The following is a 14,238-nucleotide window of genomic DNA, read 5'->3' as shown; positions in this document are numbered from 1 at the left end:
ACGAAAGCGTGCATGACATTTAATCCCAAGCGGTCACCCATCCAACTCTATACCACGCTCAGAATTGCATTTCTTTATACATCACTTAGACGCGGTTCTTTGAAACTTGAGATAAGTGTAAAAATAAGTACGAGAACATCTTATTTATCATGATTTACAGCTCTAAGAACTACATGCAACAAAATCACAGTCAACATTATAGAATCCCAGTGCTAACGGAAAGCGCAAAGCATCCAAAGGCTGAGAATACGAGATAAGCATTTAAAATACGTCTACATACGACTTATGCAACGTGGCTGGAGAAAATCTACATTTCCGATACGCTGACGTGGCTTATGCCAAATCAAATGAAAACTTCCAACGTTCAAGTACCCACGAAGAGTACCTACTTACTACATTCAAACTGATATGTTGAAAATTATCAGAAAATAGTTGCGCTGAAAATGTATTTCAAATACAGATTTATGCTTGTAGTCAGTGCCATATTTAAGAAATACTTATTTGGTATTTATGCGCATAAAATGTATCATACCTATTTGCTATTTTTGCGTATAAAATGTATATTTAATTGCATTTACGATCAGACTGATCAAAGTGCGTTACCAAATATGTTATACCCAATTTCAACAATAAAATTGATGATTATTTTAAGCATTTTTATTATTAATTTTTATTTTATTTTCATAAAACATATCCACTTCAATGTCACACAGGTAAAAACATATTATTATTGTTTGGCGCAAGGAAAACCGGCTATTAATTGGTCTTATTAGTGTGCCTGTCTTATTAGTGACATCAATAAGTAAAGTAATGGTGTGGGAATGACTAAAATATTTATTTATAAGGTGTTACAATCAACCAATACTCTTTCTGGCATAAGTAATGCTAACAAAAATGGCATACTTCATTCATATCGTGCGATACAGCTATGCAATTGTCTACCCATGACCGTAGAAGCGGTTTCACACATAAATCTCATTACAATGGGTTGATGAGAAACCTAAAAAGCCATTGCAGGTTTTCAATGGAATCAATTTAGTGTGGGAATGAGCGGTTCAAGAGTAATTAGAGAAATCTCGATGTTACAGCGAGATTGGAAAAACGTAATGATGATTAAGAAAACAATTCGAGAAATGTTTGTTTCTCAGTTTCTCGGATCCTCATTTTCTCGAATTTAATGTAGAATGTAATATTTCTTTCAGTAGTAAGTAGTTGTAGTTTAATGAAAACACTACCTACACTTATAAATTATTTTCTTTTACAATAGAAATACATTTTAATGATTAATATTTACAGGTTTTTAATGAACGTATTGTTTCCATTTCTCAGAAATGTCACAAATTAAGAACTAACAAAGTACTTATCGTAGTTTTACAAACACATTTTGTTATACATTTTCCAACGTGTACAACGAAAAAAAAATAAACGTAGATTTGTCAACGGATAAGACTTCTGGGCGCCGAAACGAAATACCCGTTTAATATGAATTTTTCAAATTAATATTATTCATACGTTTATATTTCGTAACGAGGTGTAATAAAAGTGAAGTCAAATAAAGCCTTATAAAAGATTATTCGAGTGAAACTCGCCTCGGGTTTAGGGTAACGCCTCGTCGATATAATTATTTCCGTTTCTAGGTTCGGTGTGCGATAAAACCTTTGTCGTATTAAGAGTTAGTAAGCTGCGAAATTATTAATTATTAATAATAAATTAATTAATTTTAATTAATTATCTGTGAAAAAGACATAAGCTAGGTCGATACCAGAAATAAATTATGTTCACTAAAGAATTTTAAGGTATAAGAAAGCAATGAAAAGGTGTCCCTTAACTATGGGAAGAGATCCTTGAAACACGTGTTTATTATTTGAGTATGAATTTCATCACAAGTATACACCTCAGATGAACTAAGAAATAGTGACATTCTTAAATATACAACATTAATCTGTCGACTCTACCGATGTCTTGTCTTTATATATTTTTTCCTTTGATAAATAAGCAGCCCAAAAAATATCAGATTTATCTTATCGATCATTAATAAATCACATTACGAATGTATCTCTTTACTCGCTATTGATCATATGATTTCAGTAGACCAAGTACCTAATACGCACTTTGTTCCGGCTTGCGTGTTACATTTACGATTTTTCGGACACCGTAATATACTGCCACGACGTTTATACCTTCCATAAATAGAGCTTATACTTTTACGAACACTGAAAAACCTCATAAAAGACGTTGTACTCGTAAATTCCAATTATTAAAGGTAGGCACTAATCTGTTACCTAATAAAACCCTACCATCGACTGATTGACAAAGTACTTACAACATCGGTGGGTCTAATAGGATGATATTTTATATACGAGTTTAATATAATTATAAGGTTAGAACACTAAATATTTACTAAATAGGGCACACACCCTATAAATAATTACAAATGATTACAAAGAGTTTCTCTTTTTTATTTTCTCTAGCTATTTTTACCTTTATACCTTTAGGTATTTTATACCACTACAACTTTTGAGCGGTTTTTATAACACACCAGCTTTCCACATTTATCTGTGTGCCATCTCGATGTTAATAGTTTTACTCGTACAAACGCACACACTTACACTCCAGAAGGAGATTATAAGCGTCCCGTTTGCCACTTGGCTCCGGGACCCCAAAACATACAGTTTAGTTAAACTTTGCACAATCAAATACATTATGCAAAAACCTTGGACATTGACATCCAGTACGTACGTGACCAATTGAGCGTAACATAATGCCAAATGACCGGGACTTTCAGGAAATTAGGTAACACAATCTGTGGGATGTTCGGAACTTGTCAATTTATTCATGCGATTTAATTTAGAGCAAATTTCATAATGGACGGGCAATATTGAATTGATATTAAAATAATTGTAGTTTTATACATGAAATGGAATATGGATTGGAAAAGAGCTACGAAGAGTAGTATTTTCGTAATCTCTTCTGTAGACTAAACAACTCTAACACATTTAGCAAAAATTTGCAAACGAAAATATAATACGCCTCCTGACGGCACTTCCTACACCGGTGTACTGACGAAAGAACGATTTGACAACTTAGCCCTAAATGACTTTAATTACTTCCAAAATCTGAATTTGTCACTTATTCAATTAGATCTTTATCTCAATGTTTTTGTCTAAAAGAAGAACATTCGGAATAATCTGCGTAAGGTGCACAGAGTTATCTCCAAAACCTATCAGTGTAAACACTGCCACCAAGGCAGAATAAGGTGTGGCGGTGGTGCAACCACAAATTACAATATCCTCTACAGCTTCGAACCATTAATCCACACGCTTCATTATTAACTTATACGGAAAATATGGTCTTTCCCGTAGGTACCTAAGTATATACTACGAACAAATTTTCATTAAATTTCCTTCTAATGACAAGTATATTAATATTGGATAACACATTTTTTTATCACGCAGAACTCCAAAATCCCTGAGTAATATGCCATTTCAATAAAGAGGTTGGAATGATTGAATAGAAAGAGTCCTTCAATTGAAGTCGTGAAGGCATGGAAAGGTGAATTTATTTCGAAGTACGACCTGAGCACATGTGAATAGAGACACCCTGTTTTAGAGAAATCAATAAAAATAGATGAAATGTAAAAAGTTATTTATACTAAAGTAGTACTTAAATTGAATAGTTAATAATATATGCAAATGTAAGGGAAGTATATTTTTTTTTTCCATATACCTATATCATGGAATTAGAAAATGGGAAATCTACCTGATGCAATATGAAATGATAAGAGACATATTCTGATTATGGGCAGTTTTGCAATTTTCAGATGAAGATGTAGCTACTACACTGGACTAAAGCGTACCACTAGGCCTTTTCAATCAGGCGGAGGCCTTGCAACTCTCGTGCCGTAAACATCCAACTTTAACACTAGATAACACTGACCTGACAATTGTGGGCCACTGCCTTCTTCAGATGCGAATTAAACTAATTTATTAACATAGGTATATGATGCAATTAAATAAAGATAGTACATGGGGATAATTAAACATTTTCCCTGTTTATTCAATGTAATATGGGGCAATTAATTTTATTAATACTGTTTATTATTTTATGTTTATAAGTTTTATTTCCTATACATTGTATTGACCCAAATGTATTATCAATTATACCGTTAACACTAGTACCTATATTATTAAAGTTTAATTATATTTGATTGAACCATAATTTTATACATAAGTAATTCATATTTAGTAGGTTAGTATGTTTACCATTTAGACGGTTTTAAAAATTTGTTAAGGGTTTTACAAATATGATTGTAACATTTTAGTAAAATCAGACATAAAGTTACCCCGTGTTATTACTTAGTGTTAAGATGTGACATTATGTGTGTGCATGTCGTTGATTTAAAAAATGGAGCGCACACACGCAGAATTCGATCCATTTAATGGCCACCTTTATATTCCACTGTGCGCTGCATCAACGTTTGTACAAAAAAGTACGAAAAAACTTTTTGATCCACATAAGTGGCAACACCTTTATCCTACACCGATATCGCAGACACACAGACAGATGTGCGCCGCACCTGCCGCCAACTGTTTTATAACAACGGAACGCATTACAATCGAACGACCAATCATATGGCCAATGTATGGATATCGGTGAAAAGTAGTATGGCATATGGTTGGTATCATGTATCCAAATGTCCGCTTTGTAGATTGTGTGTAATTACTACCTTATAGATTAGCATTATGAAATGTACGTTAGCTTTTTGTATTAAAATTAGGTTCCTTGTATGGGATGAAAGTGATCCTTTTTTATTCGAGTATTATTCCAAGTACCTAGACCATAGGGCGTTAAAGTTCATTTATATCTTCGATTTTCAGCTAGTCAGAAAACTTCGTATTTTTCTATACAAGACGAGTATGTTATGTGCTATCTGATCCGTTATCTGTAAATATAAACAAACCTCCCTTTACTTTAAAATTTGCGAATACGGAAATTTGTAATAAACAATGCAACACTAAAATTGACGACTATTTTAATTTATTTTCAACATCTTAATAGTCTCATAAAATTTTATATTTTTAAGAAAAGTTAAAAATATTTTCTTAATTCTTCTTTTCTTAATTTCGACAAGAATACTCTATTTTAGTTTAGCAGTACTCATACTAAAGATCCTTATTCCAGAAAACTCGACAAAGGAAGCGGTGAGACTTGCGTGACAACAGCAATGCAAGTTAACTCCCAGTATGAAACTGGTAATGGAAATAGTTTGGAGGAAAATTTCCTCGGGTATTGGAACTGAAAGGGATTTAATAAAGTCGAGTATAACAGAAACTGCAAATTGGTTTGAAATGTCTCGAAATATAAAACCCGATTCAATAAAGATTGTAATACAAAATGGTTTAGTTATATGATTTAAATTTTAGCGTTTCGTAGCATCTTGATATATTCTACTACGTATGAGTGATTGTCATTATATATATTTACAGAAAGTTTAATCCTCAACCCATCCTTAAGAAATTTGGAATAGGGAATGAATATAACTAGGGATCTCACAAGTACCTATACATCACACAAATAGAAAATAAATAAATACAGTGTATTTCTGTTCAAAGCTCCTCGAATTTAACTATGTCATTACACGCACTACAAATGTATTCTCACTTACTTTAAATAAATAAGAACATCGTAAACATTGCAAAACACTTGCTTACTTGTCTTTGAACTCTGGTTCAAGTATACAATTGTAAATGTTAAACTTTAACGTAACTCAGTATAACTCTTCAGAAGAAACGTTTTCGTATGTGCATATATTTAGGTAAGGATTTTTTATTTAAGAAGATGACTATGTAGAATAAATCATGTTAAATGCTTACAGCCATCAATGAATATAAAGAAATTCATTAAAGACATTCTAGAGCCCTATATAATGAGGATCATAAGTGTCTCGCTGCCCCTAAGGACCTACTTGTCTAAACTTATATTTGTACTGTAATTTACACACTTCAAACCAGAAAGCAACAGCTTAGTACTATTACTATAAAGCAGAATTGCGTTATCAAGCCACGAAATATTACTACCAGTAATTGGTACCTTATTTAATAATTATTACAGTACCTAAATAATTTTCCAAAAATATCTGCATAAGGTAAATAGGTGTTCTTTTTTTAGAGCAAGCATGCGTATTTCAACGGTTTATGACTTCAAAGTGTCTGTTTTGTGCGATGATGTCATTGCCGTGTTGTTGACGAAGCTAATAAAAGAGTAACTTTAGGGATTAGACATTACATCAACGGGCATTAAAATGGAAGGTCACGCGATATCGTAACTAATGTTACTACGAACTCACGAATTGAGTAGTTTAATCGATTGATAGCTAAGGCCCCAATTTTGAAAGTGGTAGACCGATTGTTGTTTGACTTCGGCGGCACCACCATACTTATTTCAGCTTAATGCTTTCCTTGCATGATTCAAAATTGGTTCAGCTCATCTCGTAGAACTGAAAAATAGCTTATGTGCAGTAGGATAAAAGTTATAATCTTTGTAAATACATTTCTACATACATTTTGTATACATTTAGTTTTCGTACTACTAAAAGTTTGTTAACAAATAAAATAGAAATAAGGCAAATTACATTTACATAACACAATACATTCTTTAAATATTAGCAAATTTGACAACAAATAGGAATTCCAATTGTCTATTGCAATATATATCTGTGTTAACATAATATTTTCCTCGCATGGGCTTGAAATAGAATCACTGAATTCAATAATTATTTTAATTATCCTTCCATTATTCTAATCCCAACCGCGAAATATACATTGACGCAAGTTGCCTATCAATAAAGGTATACACGTGCAAGTACCTACTATTATATGAGGAAACCAACACAAGAGATACTTTAGAAGCTATCAATAAAATATAACTAGCCAAGTATATACATACATTTATCCTGTAAATATTTCAATCAACTACCTCTTACGGTACGAAAGATCACCCTAAAAAAATTGCACAGAGGAACAGAAGGCGTGCGCTATTTCCTTCTAAAATATTTTTAGTTCCATAATTAGGTATCTGGCACTCGTTATATTCTAAATCAATTTTCGGTACTACCCAGCCGCATGGTATAACCCTTAAATCATACAATTGAGAAGGATTTCGGAAGCTCACTCGGAAAAAACATTGTGGTTTGTTACTAAAATATATAGGTCAATAATTAATATTATTATAATACTGTATAGTGTATTTAATTTCATAATGATCTGGGTATTCATCAAATGTATCGAACTAAAAAGGTGTTTGCAATTTAAGAAGTTTAAAAATGTATTGGGGATGCGATAAGCCGCGCGGAACATAACTGGTTTGCGTATCCGGTGGATTGCTAGGGTTGACACATCTCTATATTGCATTTCAAGAAAAATTCAAAGTATTAAATTTATAAATTTAATATTTCAGACATGACTTTATATTGTGTTTCTGTTGAAACAATAGGCGCCAGCTGCAAGAGATATGTCATTTGATTGTCATAAAGTTATAGTTTTAATGATAATTATCTAGTTTAATTTAAAGAAACAATGAATGCGAAAATTACTTAATTAAAATAAGTAATACGCACTTCAAGTTTGTACTTGTAAGTAATTGTAAAAAATAAATAAATATACGTTTATAAAAAGCATTTCCAAAAATCTTCACATACACAAGCAGAAATATAATTCAGATCCTGTTTTTCCTTATGAATAAAAATATTCGTATTGCAAATTTGGCAACCCTATTCACGTTGATATTCGCGTGCCGCCAAAAAAGGTGTATACAGGTGACGACGACGGCCGCCAAAATAATGAGTAGGTATTCCAATTACTTCGGCGATACGAACACGAACATTACACTGCAAAATGGTCCCGGGAATTGTAAGGTTCGTTATACACTACATGCAAACTATGCTGTATGAAAATAGTGCCATTTTGATACTAAGTGGTTCATAAACGCTTCAATTGGGTTAGGTTAGATTAAGTTACATTTCACATACAAACCAAGATAAGTAACGAGAAGTAGAGATTTTTAATTGTAGTCCAGTATTACTTGGTTTAATTCATGTATCTAGAAGTTTGAAGCAGTAGATGGTGGACGAATTTTGTTTAAAACACCTTGGTCTCATACTTGCAACAATAGACACCCACTTTAGTTGTACTACTAATGTGAGGTTGAACTACTATAGATTTACTATGAAGAGTAGATATCCACATCAGCCGGACTTCAATCTTTGGATAATTCTATTACAAAAATATCAACTGTGTCGAGAGACTCACTGTAGTGGACGACAAGCCTTATGAGCACCGCTACTTAACGCGCGAAATTAAATTCCACAAGAATAACATTGTAACTCTCTATTACTTTTATCTACGCCTTTTCACTCAAAAACAAAATACCGTAAGAAAAAAAATCATACATATGCACAAATAATATAATGTAAGATTAATTATGTATGGAAAAATTGTATTGTTCAATTTGTATGAGCGTTCAATACTATTGATCGGTTGTGTTTCTACGTGTTTAGATAATATGCTTAATAACTGAGTGCTTTTAGTGCAACATACAATGACAATACAACAATACAATAGTAAGACTAACGTAAACTACTTTGCTTTATTAGTCATCTATTTATTTTACAATACGTGTAAATAAATTGAAATGTCTCTTAGTGTTTCACTGCTGGGCACGTGTCTCCTCACACAATGAGGCAGGTTAGACCATTGTCCACACATTAAATTATTGCTAATTGGTTGACTTTACACACTCTGCATAACTTTATTGAATTTTTACTGTATAATTTTCCAATTAGTAATTTCCTATTTTTTTAATTTCAAATAGCAACCGGCAAGTATTCACTACTGCACAACTATAATCCTACACCTAAGAGTCCTACCTGAAGTTAGCCGAAGTGTTGCTGCCTCGGAGGATTGAGTTGGTACATCATGCAAGTATGTTACCATACCCTTTAAACCAGAACGCAACAGCACTTAACATTGATATTATACATTAAAGTAGAAATAAAAGTGACTATGATACCTCCAGAATCGCACCACAAAACTAAGATGTTAATGTGTAATATGTGTTAATCCCAATAAATAATGGAGTTGTTAACCTCTATTTACTGACCTTTCAATGGCGTTACGTTAGGCGTGTCGTAATATTTATAGGTATCAAAAATAAATTCTGCAATCCATCCACAGATAAGATTGGCGGTCACCCAAGGCCATAGACGCATCGTTTTGTACGTCAATATTTACAAGCGTAAAGAGACTCTATTTACGAATGAGTATCGTAAATCGATTAGATACATTCGGTAATATTAACCACTTCTATTTGTACAGTATGATATTTTCGGGAAATAAAATTCAAAGTTAAGAGTACCGTGACACACACTTATAAAAAAATCCTCGACTATTGTCAAGGACCGTCGAATTTATTTTTTAAATGTAAAATTGGAAATCGAACCTTGAGCCCCACAATACAATAATACGATATTTTTTATAAGCCAACTAAAAGTCATAATTAAAAGATGCATTCAAAATATATTACGACACTCTGAAACTTCTTTTACGTGGCTGAATTTCAAAAAAAGTGTATGCTACGATACAACTTAATATAAACGACATGCCATAATATTTTAGTATGCAGCTATCTTAATATTGCGTACACTTACTTCATCTGACATAGGAGAGGGGAGCGGAGTTTCCTTCGAGCCTCTTCGCTTTAGCCATAGCTCAGAAACCGCATTCAGTGACTGTCTTCTACGCGTCGAGAACATTTTCAAAACACAAGTAACACTCACTATTATTCAGTCAAACACTTCATAGTAAGTCTACGGAGGAAATGCCACGGTATTTAAAAATAAACGCTCCCGAATCGTATGTTGATCGAAATAATGCGTCCGACCGAACCGAATTGACTGAGGATAATGACGTCCAACACACAACACTAGCGGGCTGATAGCGGAGGTAGCAGGAAAATGGTGATAACGTTACACTGTAAAGTGGAAACTGTTTCCACCACTTATATGTTATGTTTGTCCCGCCTTCACGGCTCAACTAATCTCTTCTTTAAGAAATTTGGCAGAGATATACTAACGTCACAACCAGGTTGACCATGATGATTCTCTTGCTGAAGTTTGTAAAGGTGCAGAGGAAATATAATTATGAAATATAGTAAGTATGAAATATAGTAGTAGGAAATATAGTTATGGAAATATATTTAGTAATATCTACGTATGGCGTCACAAAATATCTTTAAATATATATAACTCAAAGGTGACTGACTGACATAGTGATCTATCAACGCACAGCCCAAACCACTGGACGGATCGGGCTGAAATTTGGCATGTAGGTAGATGTTATGACGTAGGCATCCGCTAAGAAAGGATTTTGATCAATTCTACCCCCAAAGGCATAAAATAGGGGATGAAAATCTTACTTCGTAACGCGAGCGAAGTCGCGGGCACAAGCTCGTTATTATATATTTGTATTAGCGTTCAATACCAAACGAGCTTGCGGCTTGATGTGATTAACTTTAAATATGATTTGAAGTTTTGTAGTCCTTTAAAGGCGTAACTACCCTCAATAAAAAGTGTGAACGCAACGTGTTAATGTACCTAATTTACCACACTACTGATTTTAGTTTTAACATTTTTATATTTCTATAATTAAAATCGTAATTATTGGTTACTGAAACCGTAATGACGCAATAAGGTATCACGCGTAATTATATTTGTATCTAAAATAACTTAGGAATTTAGTAGCACCACAGGGAAATACCACAAACAAAAACATCCTGTCAGAAGTATCTAATTAACAAGACTTTATTGTTTATATATTTCAAACATCGTTACTAGTACTATATCACTTCAAAACGAGGATTTCCGGGTTCGATTTTTAGCCAAGCAGAAATCTAAAGGACGAATTTAGTACCCAGGATTTAGTTAACAGTCCTGACAAAGTCGGGCCCTAGAGTCGGAGATTCTCAAAATGTGACCAAAAATGCCAAACCTTTATTTATTAACTTTATTACTCCTTACCGTAATTCATAATTGGATTCTATTTATTCTATTCTAGACAGGTATTACCATAACTTATCAACTCCATACCCTATCTGGACATGGGATATCTATCAGATCTATCAAAGGGTGGTCCTTTGATATGCCTTTGTCCGTTGTCTATTGCCACATCACGCTTTGTGACCTAATATTATGAACGCATTGTCGGCGATATTGCCCGAGCTACATCCCATCTCAATTCCATTACCCGATCATGCAACGTGTTGCATTGCCCCATTTACGATATATCAGGGATATTGTTTACAGTAATCACTTTTATTATATCCAATTTGCTACCACAAATTACTTTTTAAATAGTTTACTGGGTTTACTCGGTTGGTGATAGTTTGTTTAGATATGAAATATTTTTGACGGAAAACTGTTTTGGAGTTTAAAATCGGTATGTTCAAAGTATACGTAATATCAATTATAACACATACTTTAAATTTCCAGAACAACAATAGTTATAAGGAGTTTTGAGTCCAGAAAGGGCACAACGTATAAAAACCAATTTCAAATCAAATCAAATCATTTTTTTTAATTCAAAATATGTTCTTTACAAGGTGTTTTGTTATAGAGAAGAAGTGGCGAAAGAAACTCCATAACACACATCTTTTAAATTGGAAACAAGGATACGATTAACTTATACAATTGTGTATTACAAATAAAAATTGTTGTGCTGTTCTATTGAAGTGTGCAATAAAGAATATTCTATCTATCTATGTGGACAGAAAAGCATGTGGACAGGTGATTAGAAACTAGGTATATATCGCGCGATACAAAAAACACAGTATTGATAGAAGTAATGGAATTCGGGGAAGCCATGAGCATCTGTGAACTTCAAATGACTGATAGAAGGACATGTGTATGGAACTGCACGTCCATCGAGTATCTATTTTTATAACAGGGACGATAAAAAAATAAAATTTGAAATTCAATTTATATATACCTGTATTTCTTCTCATTCTTTTTATTTTATTTTATTACTCTCAAGAGCAAATACCATCAAACCGTATTTCACTCGTCTTCAAGAGTTAATGAATATCCGACCGCGGGAAGGCTGTTCGAACAAAAGACTAATGTTTGTTTTACGTTTAAAAAATAAACAATGGCGTTCCGTTTTACTCTAAATGACCTCTGTACAAACGGATCGCAAATAAAGAGAAACGAGGTGGGTCGCTTTGAAGATATGAGAAAACCGAAATTTCTCTGCAGTTTGTTGTATTTTGAGCAAAAAAATGTTTAAATGTATGAGTAAATATTACGATATTTAATGAGCAAAAATTAATTCGAGATAACTAGAAAATTTATTAAAACCAGACATAAGAGTATATTTTATTAAATTGATATAATACATGAGCATAGTCTTTTTATGCCACCAAAACAAACACCAAACAATTTACAGAATTCGTTTTGATAATCTATCACCCCTTCGGAAGGTATTTCGTTACGGCGAAGGCACGAAAATAAAATCTACTTCCCCTCATACCCAAAACACATTTAAAATACATACAAATGAGTAGAACAAGACAGCACAAGCGTGTTAATAACCATTACCACTAAACTTGTACTTTATTATTAGCACCCAAATTTTCAGTCATTCATCACTGGATGTAGGCCTTCTATATGACAGAAAATACAAAATACAAGCAAAACAAGACGAAACAAGCGCGTTGAATAAAACATCGCCACGAAACTTGTACCATTTCATTATTTCCACCCAAATTATTCCCTCGAAGGACTCCAGAGATAGATCGGAACAAGCTGTCTGCATATTGTATTAGGGAAATTCATGTGGGAATTCCATCGTGTTTATTGTTTTTGCCAAGAAACATCACGGTTAATTGGGTTATTTTTAGCGGTATTCTTGTTGTTGTGCCAGTTTAAGTTAAGATGAATATGACACATTTGAGAAAAATAAACTTAATTAAAGTTAATAAAATAGTTTAATACGTAAACTGATTGTTATTACTCAAAAACTCATTTTAGAATATAGCGTAAATTAATGTAGTCAGTAGGCAAATATGTACGTTAAAAGGAGTGGAAATAGAATAAGATTTTTTTGCATTACTTCTATTTGCAGCAAAGACATTAATATTAAAATATTTAAAATACAACTATATTGTATAGTTTGAAGAACATGCTGCCATATTTTTTTTTATAAGAGATATATTTATAAAAAATTGAAGTCAACATTATTTATATGATTTTGAGTACATTTATAAGAATTGATGAAAAACCAATTCACATTAATGGAATCCCGTTTGATATCACCGAGAGTCAATCATAAATCTCATTACATCTCACCAAAACGAAAAATTACCAATTTATTGTCGCTTATCATGCGATGTCATTAACAGTCATCATTGTTTGTGAATCTTGTAAGAACATTAATACATAAAATGCACATACGACCTTGCACACAATGAGGTCATTGACCGGTTCGATGACTCTTGATAATGTGCAGTTGGCATAATGACTCTAGGTAAGTCTATGTAATCGCCCACATAACGCCTCTACATTGCCAAAATGGCTTCAATTCTTTTGTGTACGTATTTTATGTCTCATCTAATGGGTCTTGTAACTGTTCTCAAAACTGTGAAAGCTTTTCAATAGATTGACAGTGTGATATTTATTAGCTTGTAAGATTTATTGATCAATCTATGTTCATATTTCAATAATTTAAAACTAAAGATTAGTTTTAAAAAGGTTTACATTTCATTAGGTCTTTTGTAATGTTTACTACTACGTGTTTCGGAGTTTAATTATATTTTTATGACAACTGAATAGTTAAACAGGCTTAAACAAAGACAATAAATAAAGTAATTCTTAATCACAGAACAAAACACATATTCGTATAATTATCAAAAATGATGGAGTTATTTCATTACAAAAGAAAACAGACTACGAATGGAATAAAAAACAAAACAAAAAATCAAAAGATCTGAAAAACAGTAATTATGCACTATTTACAATTTCGCCTGAAAACTGTATAAAGAGCTCTATGGGTCAAAGCTTTGTTTCCATAGCCTGTTATTTCACTCAATTTGGTTACCAAAACAGGAAGAACCTCAAAGGATGAACTTGCGTGAAGTATTCCGATTGAAAAGTTCAGTGGGGAGTGAGGACTCACTCTCAGATATTAAAAT

At 32.7% G+C, this 14,238-nt stretch overlaps 1 protein-coding gene across 9 annotated transcripts in view; it reads right to left on the bottom strand.

Moving 5' to 3' along the window:
- RapGAP1 (Rap GTPase activating protein 1) overlaps positions 1 to 14,238 on the bottom strand; it is a 383,574-nt gene that overhangs the window by 80,869 nt on the left and 288,467 nt on the right. Inside the window, exon 1 of one of the 9 annotated variants that reach the window (XM_073088864.1) lies at positions 9,704 to 9,957. The exons of the other annotated variants lie outside the window; for them this stretch is intronic. Within the exon in view, the coding sequence (XP_072944965.1) occupies positions 9,704 to 9,808 (105 nt within the window). The 5' untranslated portion in view covers positions 9,809 to 9,957. Of the gene's footprint in view, positions 1 to 9,703; positions 9,958 to 14,238 lie in introns of those variants that run through there. 9 annotated transcript variants of the gene reach the window in all.

Source organism: Epargyreus clarus, unplaced genomic scaffold (assembly GCF_041222505.1).
Source record: "Epargyreus clarus isolate Ecla_fem2 unplaced genomic scaffold, WU_Ecla_fem_2.2 ptg000027l, whole genome shotgun sequence".
Lineage (NCBI taxonomy): Eukaryota > Metazoa > Arthropoda > Insecta > Lepidoptera > Hesperiidae > Epargyreus > Epargyreus clarus.
Note: the sequence above shows the minus strand (reverse complement) of the source record. Positions and strands in the feature narration are given on the sequence as shown.